The 16,194-nt window shown below is 42.5% G+C and overlaps 1 protein-coding gene across 1 annotated transcript; it reads left to right on the top strand.

Annotated features, from left to right (window-relative positions):
- Nucleotides 1-11,002: 11,002 nt before the first annotated feature.
- Nucleotides 11,003-11,449, top strand: LOC145986944 (uncharacterized). Its single transcript, XM_083121408.1, has one exon. It carries the CDS (start codon nt 11,003-11,005, stop codon nt 11,447-11,449), a length of 447 nt encoding a protein of 148 aa, XP_082977534.1.
- Nucleotides 11,450-16,194: the final 4,745 nt, after the last annotated feature.

Below are 16,194 nucleotides of genomic sequence, written 5' to 3'. Positions count from 1 at the left end.
TAACTTCCACTTGCGAGAACAGATGCGGCACAAAATTGTCCACAAGTTTTAAATTTGCATTGGCGTTAAATGCTTCCCCGTTGTCTCTCTTCACCACATCAAACTTGATATACAAATCAGCTCTGTGAGGGTGAATGAACCCATCCCCGACGTCCACATCGTATTCGATCTCCCTGTTCGGTTCGTTCAAATTGGCGAACGTGCGACGATTGGGTGGGAAGGACTGCAACTCGTAACTTTCGATTTGCTCCATGATTGTTATTTATTATACGTTAATCTCCACGACGGCGGTGGTAGTAGCTCCGGCAAAATTCACCACCTCATTTTTTTCGTTTGTCACTGCCAATTCTATGTTGTCTATGCGATTACGAGATATAGGGAAGTATATCGGTGGTGAGGGTGTGTATATAATCGGTTCCATGAATTCAGAGTTTGGTTTGAACGTAGCGATGATACCTGTCTGCTTGTGGCTGCCTGGGATGCCATCCGAGGATTTGGTGATCATGCCTTCTGCCACGTTGCAATGTATGTTCAGAGTTTCGATGGCTAGAAATTTAGGAATGTTGGCACCGATGTGCTTGATGCCAGGTTCGAGCTTTGTGTTGTTCTCGAATCCCAGAAGCTCTCCAACAGTGCCTAGGTCTACTGTTTCCGTAGCAGACACAATTTCAACTCTGTGAGTTACAGAATTTTGAGATAGCAGTATATTTCTTGGCAATTGGGCTTGCAAGGTAGACAGATTGTACTGTCCTGGCGTGATAACTATTTTTTCATTTCCAACAGTAATTTTGTTATTGTGCTCCGTGACATTGGGTATCAGGTACATGCTGTAGAATGCACGAAGAGCAATAGATTTAGGATAAATGATGTCGTCATGCAACGCGAGTTTCAAGACCGAAGTCTCGCTGGTGAGATGGAACACTCCCATGGTGTTTTAGGTACCACAATGCTTTCTGAAAATGCTCCACTGAGGGGTTATTTATTTTAGACATGTATGCGAGAACGGAAAGGCATAGGTGGCCGCAGTTAACATCGGTGAAACCCTGGATGCGTTTGTCATTGTAGTAGAGGTTGGCAACACTGAGATACTTCACCAACCTGGCAGGCGGTGTGCCACCGAACGAATCGAAAACAAATGCATTGTTATCGTCAATTTTGAGGTAGCATATCCAATGTGTACCAGGATTTTTGTAACTGTCCAGGTTGACCACGCCATACTCCTTTTTCTTCACAGCAGAGGGTAGAGAATCGGACATGAAAACACCCCTGAAGTTCCTTATTCCCAACAGTTCGATCAGAGATTCAATATCGAAGTTGGACAGGGCTTCTTCTTTTTTTTATATTTCTTCAAAGCATCGAGGTTGCTTTTTCGCTTTTTGGTCACACCTTTCCCCTTCTTTTCCATAGCCAGGTTGTGACGTTTCTGTTCTTCCAGCTCGGCCTTGTTCTTTTTTGCATCGATGACGGTTTTGGCAATGGCAGCACTGCCTCCTGCCAAGCCGCCCACTGCACCCAAAGCTGCCAAGATGGCCGGAATGCTGAATATGAAACCTCCAATCTTCTGCTGCTTCCGCGAATGTTGCAACTTTTTCAATTGTGGAGTGCTGAGCAGCAATTTCATTCCGTGTCCTTTAGACAAGCATGAACGTTTCTTCTCGCGTTGTTTCTTGGTGAGTAACCCATCGAGGGCACCCAGCGTTTTCAGATTCGAATATGGTATCTGGTACACGACGCCCTTGGGCTTCATGATGTAATTTTTTTTTTACGGTATGTTATTTTATATATGTTCAGAGATTTTTTGTTTTCCCTCCCGTGTAATTTTTTTTACGGTATGTTATTTATATATACTTTGCAGCTATTAAACAAATTCTATTATGTGCTTTGTTTTCTTACCAAGAAGTTCTTTTGTCCCCTTGTACACGATTCGAGTTTTACTCTCGATTAAAATAGATAGCTTCTCGTCGGATAACATGCTAGCGTATCGATCTGGTAAAAATAGACTGTATTGTCCGTTGAGCAACAGACGTACTTTGGGACCATACTGGGTTGCAACAATTGAACCGGAAGTTATTGCGTAAGGTTTGTCCACTTCCAATTCCTGAATTTTTACATACTCGACTGACAAATTTAGCATTTGTTTTAATGCCTGGACGTCACTAATTTTTTCACTCATATCGAAGAAATATTTTTTTTTGGTCTCGTAGATTTTTTACAGTGTGTTATTTATAGAAAAAAGTTTCGGCATTGCCTAATGCGATGAGGTGATCGATGATCCTACTGGTTTCAGCATTTGAAGCATACCAGTCGTCTGTATATCGTCTCCTCCCCTGTCTCCACTCGTGAAGTTCGTCCATCTTATCAGCCAATTTTTCATCAGCAGCCCGAAAAAGAGCATAGGGAGAAGAAGAAGATTTTACATCGCTTATTTTTCTCAGATGATCCAGAAGTAGCATTTCACAGGGCAAGCGAAATTGTGGTGTTATTTTAACTAAATCAATAAGCTTTTTAACATCCTCGTGACTATCGTCGAAAGTAAATGTAAATATTTTGTATAACACTTCTGTTGGTAAGTCTGTTATATGCGTAGACATTTTTTACTGTATGTTATTTAATTACAGCCCCCACCCCAATTTTCGTTTTGTATTCATGGCAATGGTCGTGCCCAATGCTGCAACCCGTTCACCCAGCGAGGCGTCTCTGCTGACGAGTCTCCCGAACGCGACATGCTCCAATTTTTTATCAGCATCGTGACGCGCATCTAAATTCGTATATGTGTTGTAAGCAATGTCGTGATCCTTGCATGCAGCATCCAGCAGATTTACCCCCTTGTCTCCTCTCTCCAGTCGCCGTTCCAGTTTAGTACCCGGTCCGCAGTATTGGTAACCTGGTAGGTGCATCTCGAAGGGTAGCTTGTTGATGATGTCGTTCACGAGACCTCGACCCTCGGCCACATTCCAGAATTTTGGTGGCAGGGTGTTGATGATTTTGATAAGGTAACCTATACCTTTGTTGTCGTTGACAATAAAGTTGCTAAGCTTGGTGCTAATCATGTCCATGATGCCCACCTTCTCGTTGTGGAAGTTGCGATTGCCTGCATTTTCTTCGCCTGCGATAACCAGCAATCGATCTACAAGCTTCCTTACGTCGTCTACCCAAACAAACTCTTTAGGTAGGGTATTGTAGAGTTTGACACCGCTGCCAGTCTTGAGCTGGTTCCATATTGGCTTGATGAGGTTCCTGTATTTTTCTCCACTGCTTGATTTTACGCGATTCTGTGTTGCATCGTTGTTTTGGTACAGGGCATCCGTCATGATTAAAATTTCTGTGTAACTTTGGTAATCCTCGTCTGTGTAATCTTTAGGTTGCTTTTTGGTGATAAGTTCCCACAGACCCACAGTGCCAGGATACCTAGTCCAGCTGTTCTTCTCGCCCAAATTAATTTTCACGTCGTCACCTTCGAACGTAACTTTTGACTTTCCAATTTTCCAAACCACACCCTCGTTAAGTTCCACAGAGGGGTACAATCCAAACACCTCGTCCTTTTCAAATTTCCCAGTGCTCAGGTAATCTCTCGCCAACGGACCTAATTCAACTACCTTGTCCGAAGAGGTACTGCCTAGAACCTGACGTCTCAGAGGTGCAGCTCCAAGTTCGAACGGGGTAGTGTGAATACTGGATATCGGTGTAGGCACAGCATAATTTCGAGCAGCAAGTGGCACGAGCTCGTTGATTAAATCTTTATTTTGCTCGGTAACATCTTTGATGTCTTTACCTAGTCCACTTATAGCATCAATAATAGGTTGGTCCTGTCGCTTTTTCTCTTCGTAAATTCCGCGATTCTCTGATTTCCAACCCCTGAAGCGTTTGGCCAGGTAGTCGCGCAGCTTCAAGTTGTCGTCTGCGAGTTTGCGTTTCATCATTTGTTATTTATAATACGTCAAGACGTTTCTTGTAACGTCGCAACGTTTAGAAAGTTGTTTATTTTGTTTCTGTATTTTCCGTCATTGGGTTTCCTCGTCATGTCTATCGTGGCGAATCCGAAATCATCTTGATTCCAGCATGAAGAGCAAAATTTGGAAAACTGATTGTAGTTCATGTCCCCGCCTACATAATCATCGTAAGCATGTTTTAAATTGGTGTGGTCTTGACGAAACAAGCAAATAAAATTAGCGTTGTCTCGGAGAAGCTGCTTGGGAATTTTAGAAAAAGTCTGAGCAAGGTAGAAGCAGTCCATGCCTCTGTGCCGCCCCTGTGTAAAAAAATTGCGAATTTCGTTATGGTTCTCCAGGATGACATCGTCGAAGACCACCACCGAATTTTCATGGCAGCAGTCTAGTGGCATTACTTCGGAGGCAAAAGTAGCTATGCTCAGCCCTTCGTACAGTTTTGTCAGCTGTTGATATTTTGCTTGCTCCAAACTTTTGGAAAAAACATACAAGTGCCTGTTCTTCCAATCTAACCAGTCGGGAGCAAGAAGAAAATTATCAATAAGTAAAGTTGTTTTCCCACACCCTGAAGGTCCGACAATAAGGCAGCGAATGTTGTCCGGCAACAGTTCGCCGTTTTTCCTAGCCTGACGCTCCGGGGGAAAATCTGGTAGTCGCCTCACCACATCCCAAGCACCCGTTACACAATCACCTCGTTTGCATCGATCCAACTTTTTTCCTCGAGTCCCAGCCATTTCACCAACAGTTTGTCACCTTTTCTACGTAATACTTTTTCGATAAGATACGTATTGGGGTATTTTGTTTTAGAGAGTTCCTCCTCGTAGAATCGCCCTTTCAAAATTTCGTCGCGATTATCTTTTATTATATACGTGTGACGGTTACCGGGTAACAATCGAGCAACAGTGAAAAGTTCCGTACTCCAGTTTTTGGTAAAGCCTTTTTCAAACATGCGCTTAAATTTACTAATTCTTACTTGGTCTCCAATTTTGAATTTCGGTTTTTTGTTAGTGGGCCGGTACTTGGGGCAATAAACAGTAGAGATCAGTCGTGCCTCATCAGACTTGCTGACATCGGCAGGCTTCATGCGTATCGTGCTATGCAAACTGTGATTATAGTCGTTTACGAGTTCCGGAAGCACATTGACCCACTTGTGGTTACCTTGAAGCGTGAATCGTTTCCACATGCGTGTTTTGAGAGTACGGTTAAAACGTTCCACTACGCTGGCTTTGATGTGACTGAAAGTCGAGTAATGTTGAATATTTTGTTTCTGAACAAACTGTTGAAATATCGAGTTGTAAAATTCCTTTCCGTTATCCGTTTGAAGAAATCGAGGTCGCCTGCCACTTTCATTGAAAATAGTTTTGAATGCTTCCATTACGCACACACCTGTTTTAGCCTTGAGGGGCAAAGCCCACGCAAATTTTGAAAATGTATCTATAACAGTAAGAAGATACTTGTATCCTTTGTTGATTTTATGTAAATTTTTCAGGTTGCCGCTACTCATTTCCACAAGGTCAGCCTGCCAAAGGTCATCCACGCCTTTGGTCACCACCGCCAGTCGTTTGTAGTTTCGTCGTGCAGGTTTATGCAGCTCGTTCACGATACCCTGCCTAGACATGGTGCGAAAATAAGAATATAGCCTGGATGGGATTTCTGGCTGCAGACAATGCTGGGTTTTCTATATACAGCTTGTCACCTATTTCTATGTCGATAATTTGAGTGGCATCTTCGGCATAGGCAGTCTCGCGACTTTCGGGGTGTGTGAAATCGACCAGCTCAACTCCTCTTATTTTAGGCTCATCGCCAATGTTCGTCACGGTCATGATTGGGTAGTGGGTTGCGTGAGGCAAAGACCAGTAGGAAACCTTGACGAACTGAAGTGTGCCAGCGAGGAAAAATTGATGATAAGCTTTTGCAGGAGTCAACATGTAGAGTTTGTAACCTGGATTGAAAGGGGAGGAGAACTCTCTGTTTGGTATGCTGTACAGTTCGATGACAATCGTAGACTTGAGATTGTCGATGCTGGCATTTAAAGTGTTTACGTTGGTTCGAACCTCGGTCTCTATATCCTCCAATCTGCCATTCACCGATTCCAGGTGTTCCTCGATAGCATGAACAACAGTGTCGTAGTTTGGTTTGATCTTTACATCGACAATAAGGCTCTTGAATTTTTCATTTAAGTCATGTAGTTGGGTGCTGAAATTAGCTATAGTCGATTCCTGACTTGCCTCGATACTCCCAATTTGCTCTTTCACGCTGGCAATAATCTGCTGCAGGCTTTCTACAAGCGTCAACTTGGAGCTCTGTATTACAAGGTCGTGGACCTGGGTTCTAATTTCCGCAAACAATTCATGCAGCTCGGTGATGTTCTGGTTGGTAGGTAAAGTCGCGACAGACCCCCGTATCGATTCAATTTCGGATTGGATGTTTTTGATGTCGTCGGATTTGAGTATTCGGTTGAGAGTTCTCTTCACGCTTTTCAATTCCTGAGAGGTAGGCAGGGTGGCCACCGTGTTTTGGAGCGATTCCAAAGCTTTTTTCACCGCGTCCAACTCGGAGGCATCGGCAGCAGCACGTATGCCTTCTTGCAGTTGTGTTATGTCATCCTGGGTGGGAGTAGATTGTTGCAGGGTTTCCAACTTAGTCTGTATGTCGTCGATCAAGTGATGGAAATGAGACAACTCGGATTCTGCATTCAGATTTTCCAGTTTGGCGATTTGCTGTTGAACGTTGGCCAGTGTATCCCTGATGCCCGGCAGTTTGGTTTCCAGCTCATCGTGAACGTTCGCCAGATCATTTCTAATGACAGCAAGTGCATCCTCAATATGGGTTATGGTGCCTTGCAGCTTCCCGAAATCCTCGTAGGTCTCAAGTTGGACTTTGATGTTGGCCACGCTACGGGCAATGGCGTTCAGTTCGCTAGACGACGGTAGATTGTTGATAAAATCCTCCAGTGTTTGGAGTTTAGTTTTTACTTCGTTGATGGCCGCATGCAAAGCGTCCGTTTGTAGCTCAGCCTTGATGCTTTCCAACGTAGGGATTTTGAAAGATTGAAACTGTTCGCGCAATTTAGCAATACTAGCGTTCACGCGATCGTAGTCGTCTTGTGTTTTAATGCTCTGGATGATAGTTTGCAGTTCGGTCTGGATGTTGCTTGTTTGGTCCTGCAAGCGTTGTTTCAGCTGTTCAACGTCTGAGGTTTGCGTTTGTTGCAGCTTCAGAAGTTCGTTCTGCAGATTGCCCACACTCAGTGCCAGCTTGTCGAGATTGTCTATCGACGCAAGGTCGGTGTATTTTTGCAGCAGCGATTTTAGCTCTGCATCAATCTTGAGTACAGGGTCCAAGCACTGAGACTGCAAGCTAGCTATCTCGGACTGGAGGCTGGAGTTGAGCGTGGACTGGAGGGCCTGCAGATCGCTTCGCAACTTCTTGACCCTGACGTCGAGCATGAGAAGCTCGTCGCCATGGTCGTCGCGTTTCGTATGGCCAAAAATATCGTTAGGCATTATTGTTATTTATTATAGGATAGCTAATTTTCATTTCTATGAAAAAAGGGATGAGTTTGTCGTAGTCGTCCAAGAGCTCTATGTACAGGCGATCGCCAGCAGATACATCGTACGTGGTGGTACTGTTCATCCTATCGTGTTTGATGCGATAGATGTTCTTGCCGGAGGAAATTTTGGCCTCTCCTTTATTCTCGGGATTCATGTCAAACTGCAGTTTGCCGGAGATGGGGAATTGGTAATAATTCAAGTTGTTGTTGAATATGTAGAAAGTTTTGCCCACATCCTCGTCGTACTGGGTCAGGATGCTATTCAAGTGTATAATCAACAAACCGTTGAGTTTAGATAATAGGGAGGGTAACAGGTCCAAGCTCGCAGGTGGCGACGGTGCACTTTGGGCGAATGCCTCCATAGCCTGCTTCCTGAAGCCAAACAGGTTCATAGGCATTGTTATTTTATTTTATATTTAGCGATTTGTTTCAAGCGTCAAATAATAATTCGAGCCTCGTCAGTGCTGCCAATTCCTATTTGTAGGTTAGCTTAGCCAGTAAAAAATTATATAGTAGAATTTTCTTTGAATAAATTGGCAAAAAAAAACCCAAGCCTCAAAGAAGGCTACGCCGAGTTGGAAACACTGCTGGTGAGGTTAACATACACCGTGAAAGGCTACGCCGAGTTGGCAACACTGCTGGTGAGGTTAACATACACCGTGAAAGGCTACGCCGAGTTGGAAACACTGCTGGTGAGGTTAACATACACCATCAAAGGCTACGCCGAGTTGGCAACACTGCTTGTGAGGTTAACATACACCATAAAAGGCTACGCCGAGTTGGAAATACTGCTGGTGAGGTTAACATACACCATAAAAGGCTACGCCGAGTTGGCAACACTGCTTGTAAGGTTAACATACACCGTGAAAGGCTTCAAAATATCAGTTGGTGAAATTTTCGGGGGGTGAGTTGGCACCACTGCGAGCCCCACATGATGATTCGAGCCCCAAATGAGGATTTAGAACCGGGCCACCTGTACTACTGTTTACCACGAATATTAAATCGAGATTATCCAGTTCTTGAATCACTGGTGAACATCACATGGCGAGTTGTTGATTTTTTATAACTTTGCAGTTTCCGTCAAGTGCAAAAGCTCCGGCCGTCAAGCATTAGCGTTGCGTGCAGAAGCTAAAACGTCCATCATTGCGATGCGCAAGCCTTCTGGTCTAATCTCGAAATTAGACAATAATTTGTCAACGAGAATATACGTCAAGTCCACAGAGTGGTTTGCGGCGTGAGCAGGATAACGTCCCACATGTCGTCAGCATTTTGTCGACGAGCTTGCATTTCCCCATAATTAAGTTATCATATTGGCACACGCACACTCATACACGCACTCGCCCTGGGAGACGTTAGTTTGATTATGTTGTGCGTTCTGGGACACAACCAGAGGGAGTTGCTAGCTTGATCAGTGCCTTCTAATAATAAGGCATGTGCAGAGACTTGCAAAACCATGCAATGTCATCATTGATAGAAGACACTGGCTTGATATGCAGAGATTTTCAGTTTTTAACATGCAACGTCATCACTGGTAGGTCGTGGATCGCATAGGAGACAAAATATTTTGCATTTTTCTTAATATGTAAAATTAACGATTGGTCAGTGTAACGCGCCAGGAAATCGGATGTTTTCCCACCATTCCTTTCAGTAATTTATCATTAATCCTTAACGTTGCTATTATCTTAAGAGGGATAAAACTGACGTAAAATAATCGAAATAGAAAGTGATACCTTGTTCGAAACCATCACTGACCTATGTGTGAATATGTAAATAATACACTGGTGAAATTAAGTTTGAAGTAAGTGACGAACTTAAAAAGATGTAAAACAAATTGTAGAATTAAGTTGATATTTTATGTGTGTGTGTTTAAGTGTCTGTGTGTGTCTGAACGTTCTTCCTTCGGCACAACAAATTACATTTTTGTAGTTTTATTTGGTTCTGAGAGCGTTTTGTTCGAATTCACTTAGTTCATAACGTTACGTTAGTATCAGGTATATGATTATCACCAGCAAGTTTTATAGTTCCATCGTTAGTAATTTTTGATGTAAGGATATGTATGAATTAATTTCAGCTTTTACTGATAAATACCCTGAAAAAATAATCGTATCGTGGCCACATTTACGTCACTAGATGTGATAAACATGCTTTAAAGTTAAATTCTGGTAAATCTTAACATGCCACAAAGATAGATTCCATAGCTGTGACTCTGGTGGACGCATTACGTACTGGAATTTTCGCATGACGGCAATTGAAAAGCATCATATTTTGTACAAAGCTACAGCTTCGACACTCGTATTTTTTATAATTAAGGTTTTCAAAGGAAAATACAGCGTAAGTAAACGCAGGACACTTACTGTATTGAACAATTAAAACTATAAAACTACTATTCTACAGAAAGAAAGGGGCCTCTACACCGTGACGTCAGCCAAACGTGCAGTTGAATAGCCTACGAGGTCCAACCTTTAGAAATCCCACCAACTTCTGATGTTAGTTTTTGCTAGTTCAAGTAGCGACACCTGTGGCCAATTTCCGGAAGCTTGTTGTTCCCTGTTTCGTGCTTGCTTGACTGTTGTGTGTTCGATGTTTTCGTGTGGTGCAAATGCATTTAACGTTGTGAGTCTCTTAAGAGCATAAAAGTATTAGTGCGTGCGAGTTTCTTTCGCGACCTTAATGCGAATATTGTGTCGTGAAGTGTTGTGTACAATTTGCGATAACAGTAAATTCGTATACGTTGGTGCAACCGCCATTGTGAATTCGTGTGAAGTCGTATCTGCTACGTTTCGTTGAAAACATTTTAGGTGTGTATTTGCATCGATATATAAAGAACGTGTGCGAAGTATAGGGTGGGCCAAAAGTCAGGTGGCAGCATTGTCATAGGAAAGGCTGGTGTGTTGGAGGTCCACTTTGGCTGCATATTATGTTTGGGGGGAGGGGCAAACCCAAGGACACATGTGACAACCCCGGCCGCCATCTTGGAATCCGACATCTTGAACGCAACTTAGGTTTCTTAAATGTAACCATAGGCATGTGGCATATGATTTCCAATTGTTTTTTTCGTCAGGAGTTCAATGCCGCAAACAGTTGTGTCCTATCGTAAACCTTTTCCTAATTATGGCCTGTTTTATCTTTGTATGTATCACCGACTGAATAATGGTGCTGACGACCGAAGAACGTGTGGAGATCATCCTCATGTGTGGAAATCGGAGCTCGCGTGTGGTGGCTGCAGAGTTTAATGGATTACACCCGGATAGGGAGCCCATTTCCCACAATGGTGTGGCCAAACTCATCAGCAGATTCCGAAAGACGGGATCTGTGGCCGATAAAGCACGCAGTGGTCGCCCGAAAACGTCAACAGATGAGGCAACCACTGTCGCTGTCTTCGCATCCTTCTCCAAAAAGCCCCCAACGTACCACCAGACGTATCGCCCTTGAATCTGGAGTTAGCTGAACGTCCATACGGAGGATACTTGCCGTTAACAAGTGACACCCATACAAAATTCAGATGCACCAGCATCTGACAGAGGTCGATCCTGACCGTCGGGTACAGTTTGCCGAATGGGCGACGGAGGAACTGGAGACCAACGCGGATCTCCCCTTGCAGGTGTTGTTCTCCGATGAGGCACTTTTTTACGTAAACGGAGAAGTGAACAAACAAAATCACCGTTACTGGAGTGATAACAACCCACACTGGATTGATGCATCGCGGATCGTTGGTTCCGAGAAGGTTATGGTGTGGTGTGCTATTTTTGGCATGAGGATAATTGGCCCATTTTTCATCTTCGGCACGCTGAATGCCGACCATTACCAACGACTGCTGGATGAGGAGATTTTTCCGTCCGTTTTGTCGGAGGACGGTTCGTACCCAACGTTCTGCCAGCAGGATGGAGCCCCTCCCCACTACGGACATTGTGTACGGGATTACCTGGACCAGCAGTTTCCTGGGAAGTGAATCGGGCGTCGGGGACCGGTAGAATGGCCATCACAGTCACCGGACCTCACGCCTCTCGACTTCTACCTGTGGGGCCACCTCAAGGCCATGGTTTAAGCCGTGAAAATCCAGAATTTACAGCATCTAGTGCAGCGGATTGTGAATGCCTGTGCTGCTGTGCGTCTGGAGACATTGCTGGCTGTGCATGAGGACTGGAAGAGACGTGTGGCACAAACCATTGTGCACGAGGGTGGTCATTTCGAGCATGTGTTGTGAGGAGACACAACGGGGAAAAGACATGCCATAATTAGGAAAAGGTTTACGATAGGACAAAACGGTTTGCGGCATTGAACTCCTGACGAAAAACAATTGGAAATCATATGCCACATGCCTATGGTTCCATTTAAGAAACCTAAGTTGCGTTCAAGATGGCGTATTCCAAGATGGCGGCCGGAGTTGTCACATGTGTCCTTAAGTTTTCCCCTCCCCCCAAACATAATATGCAGCCAAAGTGGACCTCCAACACACCAGCCTTTCCTATGACAATGCTGTCACTGACTTTTGGCCACCCTGTACAATACGTAACGTAAGATTTGAGCCATGAATTGATTGGGTGATATTCTTTGCCCAATATGCCAAAGCGGAAGCAAGAAATGTTCAAGGCCACGAAGTGACATTGATAAGGTAAGTTAACGATTTCGAAACTTAAAAATCGACACCAGTTCGAGAATTTACGGAGTAGAACGTACGTACGTAAAATGGTAAAATGCCCCGTGATTCGAAACTGCTTACTATACGACTTACTCTGATACATAAAGCGGGTGATTGAATGTTTATTTCAAGTATCACATCAATCGCAAGCTACATTTAACTCGCAGAGACAATGTTAGTGGCTCGTAAAGGGTTGGCTACGCGCTGTGCATGCTGGCAGTGGTCTTGAGGGGAAACTTTTACACCGTTGTATCGTCATACTGACTGCACCCTCGCCATGACTGCGAACAGACAGCTCGGCCAATATTTCGAGAAGCAATAATAATAATCGTACAATACAGTAGAATCTTTGGTACCATTTACCCTCCGTACTCCCGCATGGAAGTGAAAATGTTTACGTCATTTATGAAGATTATGTTTCATACGAACGATTTCTGTCGTTTTTTGCTCGCGGAGATGTATTATAGTGGAGTAATAAGTCTTTTGGTGGTACTATTTATTACGTCATTTTTATCGTAGCCAACTCCAACAACTTTTGTAGTATACGTTGGTGCATTGTGAATTCGTGTGAAGTCGTATCTGCTACGTTTCGTTGAAAACATTTTAGGTGTGCATTTGCATCGATATATAAAGAACCTTTTTATGAAAAGGTATGGGTTTTGAAAGTGATGATTTAACGGAATAATGGCAAACGGATGTGTTAGGAAGTTGATATCATGTTACATTATGTTTGTGGTTTATATCTTACAGCGGTATTTCAAGTATCGGGGATTGAAAGTTGGCAGTCCTGGATCATGGTGCGGCGTCAGGGGAGTGCGACCTTTACTTTAGACGATGTTTCGGTGCATGTCACATGGTACTTGTGTTTAGAAAGTGGGCGGGGTCGTGAATCTAGTGTGGTCTGTGGTTGTGCACGTAGAAGAAATTGCATTTTTTTCGGTAAGTACTTTCTCAAATTATATATTTTTGTTCATATTTGAAATTGTTAGGTTAGGAGGGTTAGGTTTGTTGGCCGATAGTAATTTCACGTTGTTGTTAGGTTTTCTGCTATTCGGAAATTTTTACGAAAAAAAAGGAGTGAAATTAGTCCGTTATAGGAGTTTCTTTTATTTGCGCGGGCGATACTATTGGATCAAATGCTGATAGCAATTTTCGACGTTTTTGTTCAGGTCATTGTTGCCAAACACTTTTCGGCAATGTCCCTACAGACTAGTCAAAATGTCCCTACGCCAAGTAAAGCGACTAAAAAGGAAACACCACCTGCAGTCTTCTTCACGTGCCTTAAGGAAAGAATCTATCACTAGAAACTAATTTATCAATTCTGCAGTCTGCAACTGCAATGCAAGATGTGTCAACGTTGCGCAAAAGGGGGGTGTGCGGGACATAATTGTTTGGCTCCGGATGGGAAATTTTTAAATCCCGACATTCGGGACGGGAAATTTTCGAAATTTCTCGTAGCTCTGGAAATCTCGAATTCTACACGTCATTTTCACCTCAAGTGATTATTTTTGCATTTCTGGAATAAGAATTAACAATTTGCGATAAGTTCCAGAAACTTACAATGCAGAAAACTCCGAGAAATAACGACTTTTTTAAATGACCATTCGGTATTTCCCGACTTTTCGGGATCCCGCACACCCCTATTGCGCAATAATCATACACAAAGGGAAACTGAGCGCGAAGAAAGTGCAACTGACCGGCGAGTAATCTTTGCACCTTGCACAATAAAATGTTAATTTTCAACATTGAAAAAGGTCCCTACGTTTTCCCTCATTTGGCAAAATCTGTCCCTACGCGGGCAAAATATAGTGAAAAGTCTCTATGTGTAGGGATACGGTTGGCTTCACTGGTTCAGGTAGGAGTGCTAAGTTTTATGTTTTGATGGTGTTATATTTTGCACGTGTTCGTTAACTATTTGAGAGTGCATACAACCGGTTTTTACCAATAAAAAGCGGCGAAAATAGTCAGAGATGGCAGGTTTTTACTTACGCGGGCCATACTTTGGGATCAAATATCTCCTTTATATGTGTTTTACGCGCGCTGCAACAAATTTTATTTTAAAAAAAGGAAATCTGTTTATTAAAAAAAATCAAGATAATTCTCTAGGTGGTACAGTGGGACAGCGGCTCCCAAGTATCGACGTAATTCTCGAGGGGCCACACGGTCGGTAAAGATGCCCAAAAAGTATACGGTCATTTAATCTTTAACTTCTTATGAACAAGGAAATTATAAAAATCAACGAACTCGTAATTTCGTTTGTATTTTCAAATGTGCGAAGTATAGCTCAATGACATGATAGTTTTGGCGATCTGTAATTAATATTCTTCAAGCTATTTTGTTCTAAGAAGTACTTTTTCTTTCAACATTTTTCAGTGACTGGGAGCGTTAAGCTTAGGGTTTGCCTTAAAATGCATTTTTCTGTTTCTTGACCAGAAAATGCAGGGTTTTAAGTTAAAAAGTGTATATTTCTGAGTGCCTAAGACGAGTAAATGACGAAAAATCTGTCTGTGTTAATCAATTCTAAAGCCTGTTTTGTATTTTTGGCGCTTTTTGCCTGCCTAATTTGCAATTTTTAGTGCCTGTTGGTCCTCATCCTGGTTCCCTTATTTTCCGAATAACGATGTGACTACGGATGGTGTAAATAATATAGGACAGTGAAAAGTATCACATTGGAGATTTGACAAATTATTATTATTATTATGTGGTTCGGATCCCAATTTAAACTGTATGACCAGTCCTAATTAGCCTATCTGTCCACAAAATGGGCTTAATATTTTTTTTTCGTAATTTGAATTGTTTTATGAAATATTTTGATGACAGTAATTAAGTTATGAGAATCATTTATTATAATGATGAGACATTTTGGTTTTTTAAACGCGAGGTCTTTAGTTTGACTGTTACCATATTTTATTTTAAAAATAATGTATGGGCTCGAGCCCCACAGGCACATATAATTTGGCGCCACTGGTTCTAGCACCCATTAAAAATAGTCCTAGCCCTTCCCCTGATGTCGATCTGTGTGCGTGACTTACCTATATGGTAAATGTTCAAAAGCAGCAAAATGGAATGAGGTGGAGAAGAGGAAGGAAGAGAATGAATGAGGGAGAAATGATTTGGATAGAATTGAAATGTCAACAAGAAAAGTGTGGGAGAATAAAGAAGGTAAAAGGTTGAAGGGATGCAAGATGAACATAAAATGGAAGAAAAGAGAGGGGAAATAGAAAAGGAGAAGGGTTTAAATAAGAATGAAAGAAACGGGAGGGAATGAAGTGTAAGAATGCCCTTATATGTAATTAGTTTACCTGCACGGAAAATGAAATTGATCAAATTTCACAATGTTATTAAAACTTGTGATTTTAACACATTTTTGGGTAAATTAATAAAATTAGTTAATTTAGCAAATAATTAATACTAATTTTTTAACAAGTTATTTATTACGTACTTAATTAGTTGCAATATGAACAATAATCCGTCTTCCTAAGCGCTGAGTATTGTCATTTTGTTCACAGTGAAAAAATACTCCTTTGCTGACTCATAGTGCCGGTTTAAGAAAAGGAATATTCGCTAATATAAATATTTCGTGTTAAGAGAAGTCGTCGGATGTAATTTAAAATCAGTTACCATTAAAACAGGACACTGTTGCAACAATAACCATAGTTACCGAAATTGCAAGAATATTTAAAGTCATTATTTACAAGCTCGTTGATTTGTTGATTTGTCCACTTTATGCACATTAAGGCTAATCAGAACTGGACCTACAGTTTAAAGTGGGATCCGAATCACTATGTGCCTCCAGCGGGAATCGAACCCAGGACCCCTTGACTACAAGGCGACGACGCTACCATTGCGCCATAGGGGAGGCCCCTTTTTTTACAAGTTTGTGTTCGACCACGAAAGGCGCACCTAGTTCGGGTTGACAAGCCTAAACGTGAAAGGGAAAATATAGTTTGACCAAGATGAGAATGACCCTTGGGCAATGTAGTAGAATTTTCAACCGTAAGCAAGCGGAGGGAGCCTGTGCGATGTAATCAGCTGCTTGCGTTGTTCTCGCGTTC

This window comes from Lepisma saccharinum, chromosome 4 (assembly GCF_977018435.1).
Source record: "Lepisma saccharinum chromosome 4, izLepSacc3.1, whole genome shotgun sequence".
Taxonomy (NCBI): Eukaryota; Metazoa; Arthropoda; class Insecta; order Zygentoma; family Lepismatidae; genus Lepisma; species Lepisma saccharinum.
This window is presented reverse-complemented; position numbering and strand designations above follow the sequence as displayed.

Coding starts and splice junctions, on each gene's coding strand:
- LOC145986944 (XM_083121408.1), top strand. CDS start 11,003: ATGCACCAGCATCTGACAGAGGTCGATCCTGACCGTCGGGTACAGTTT.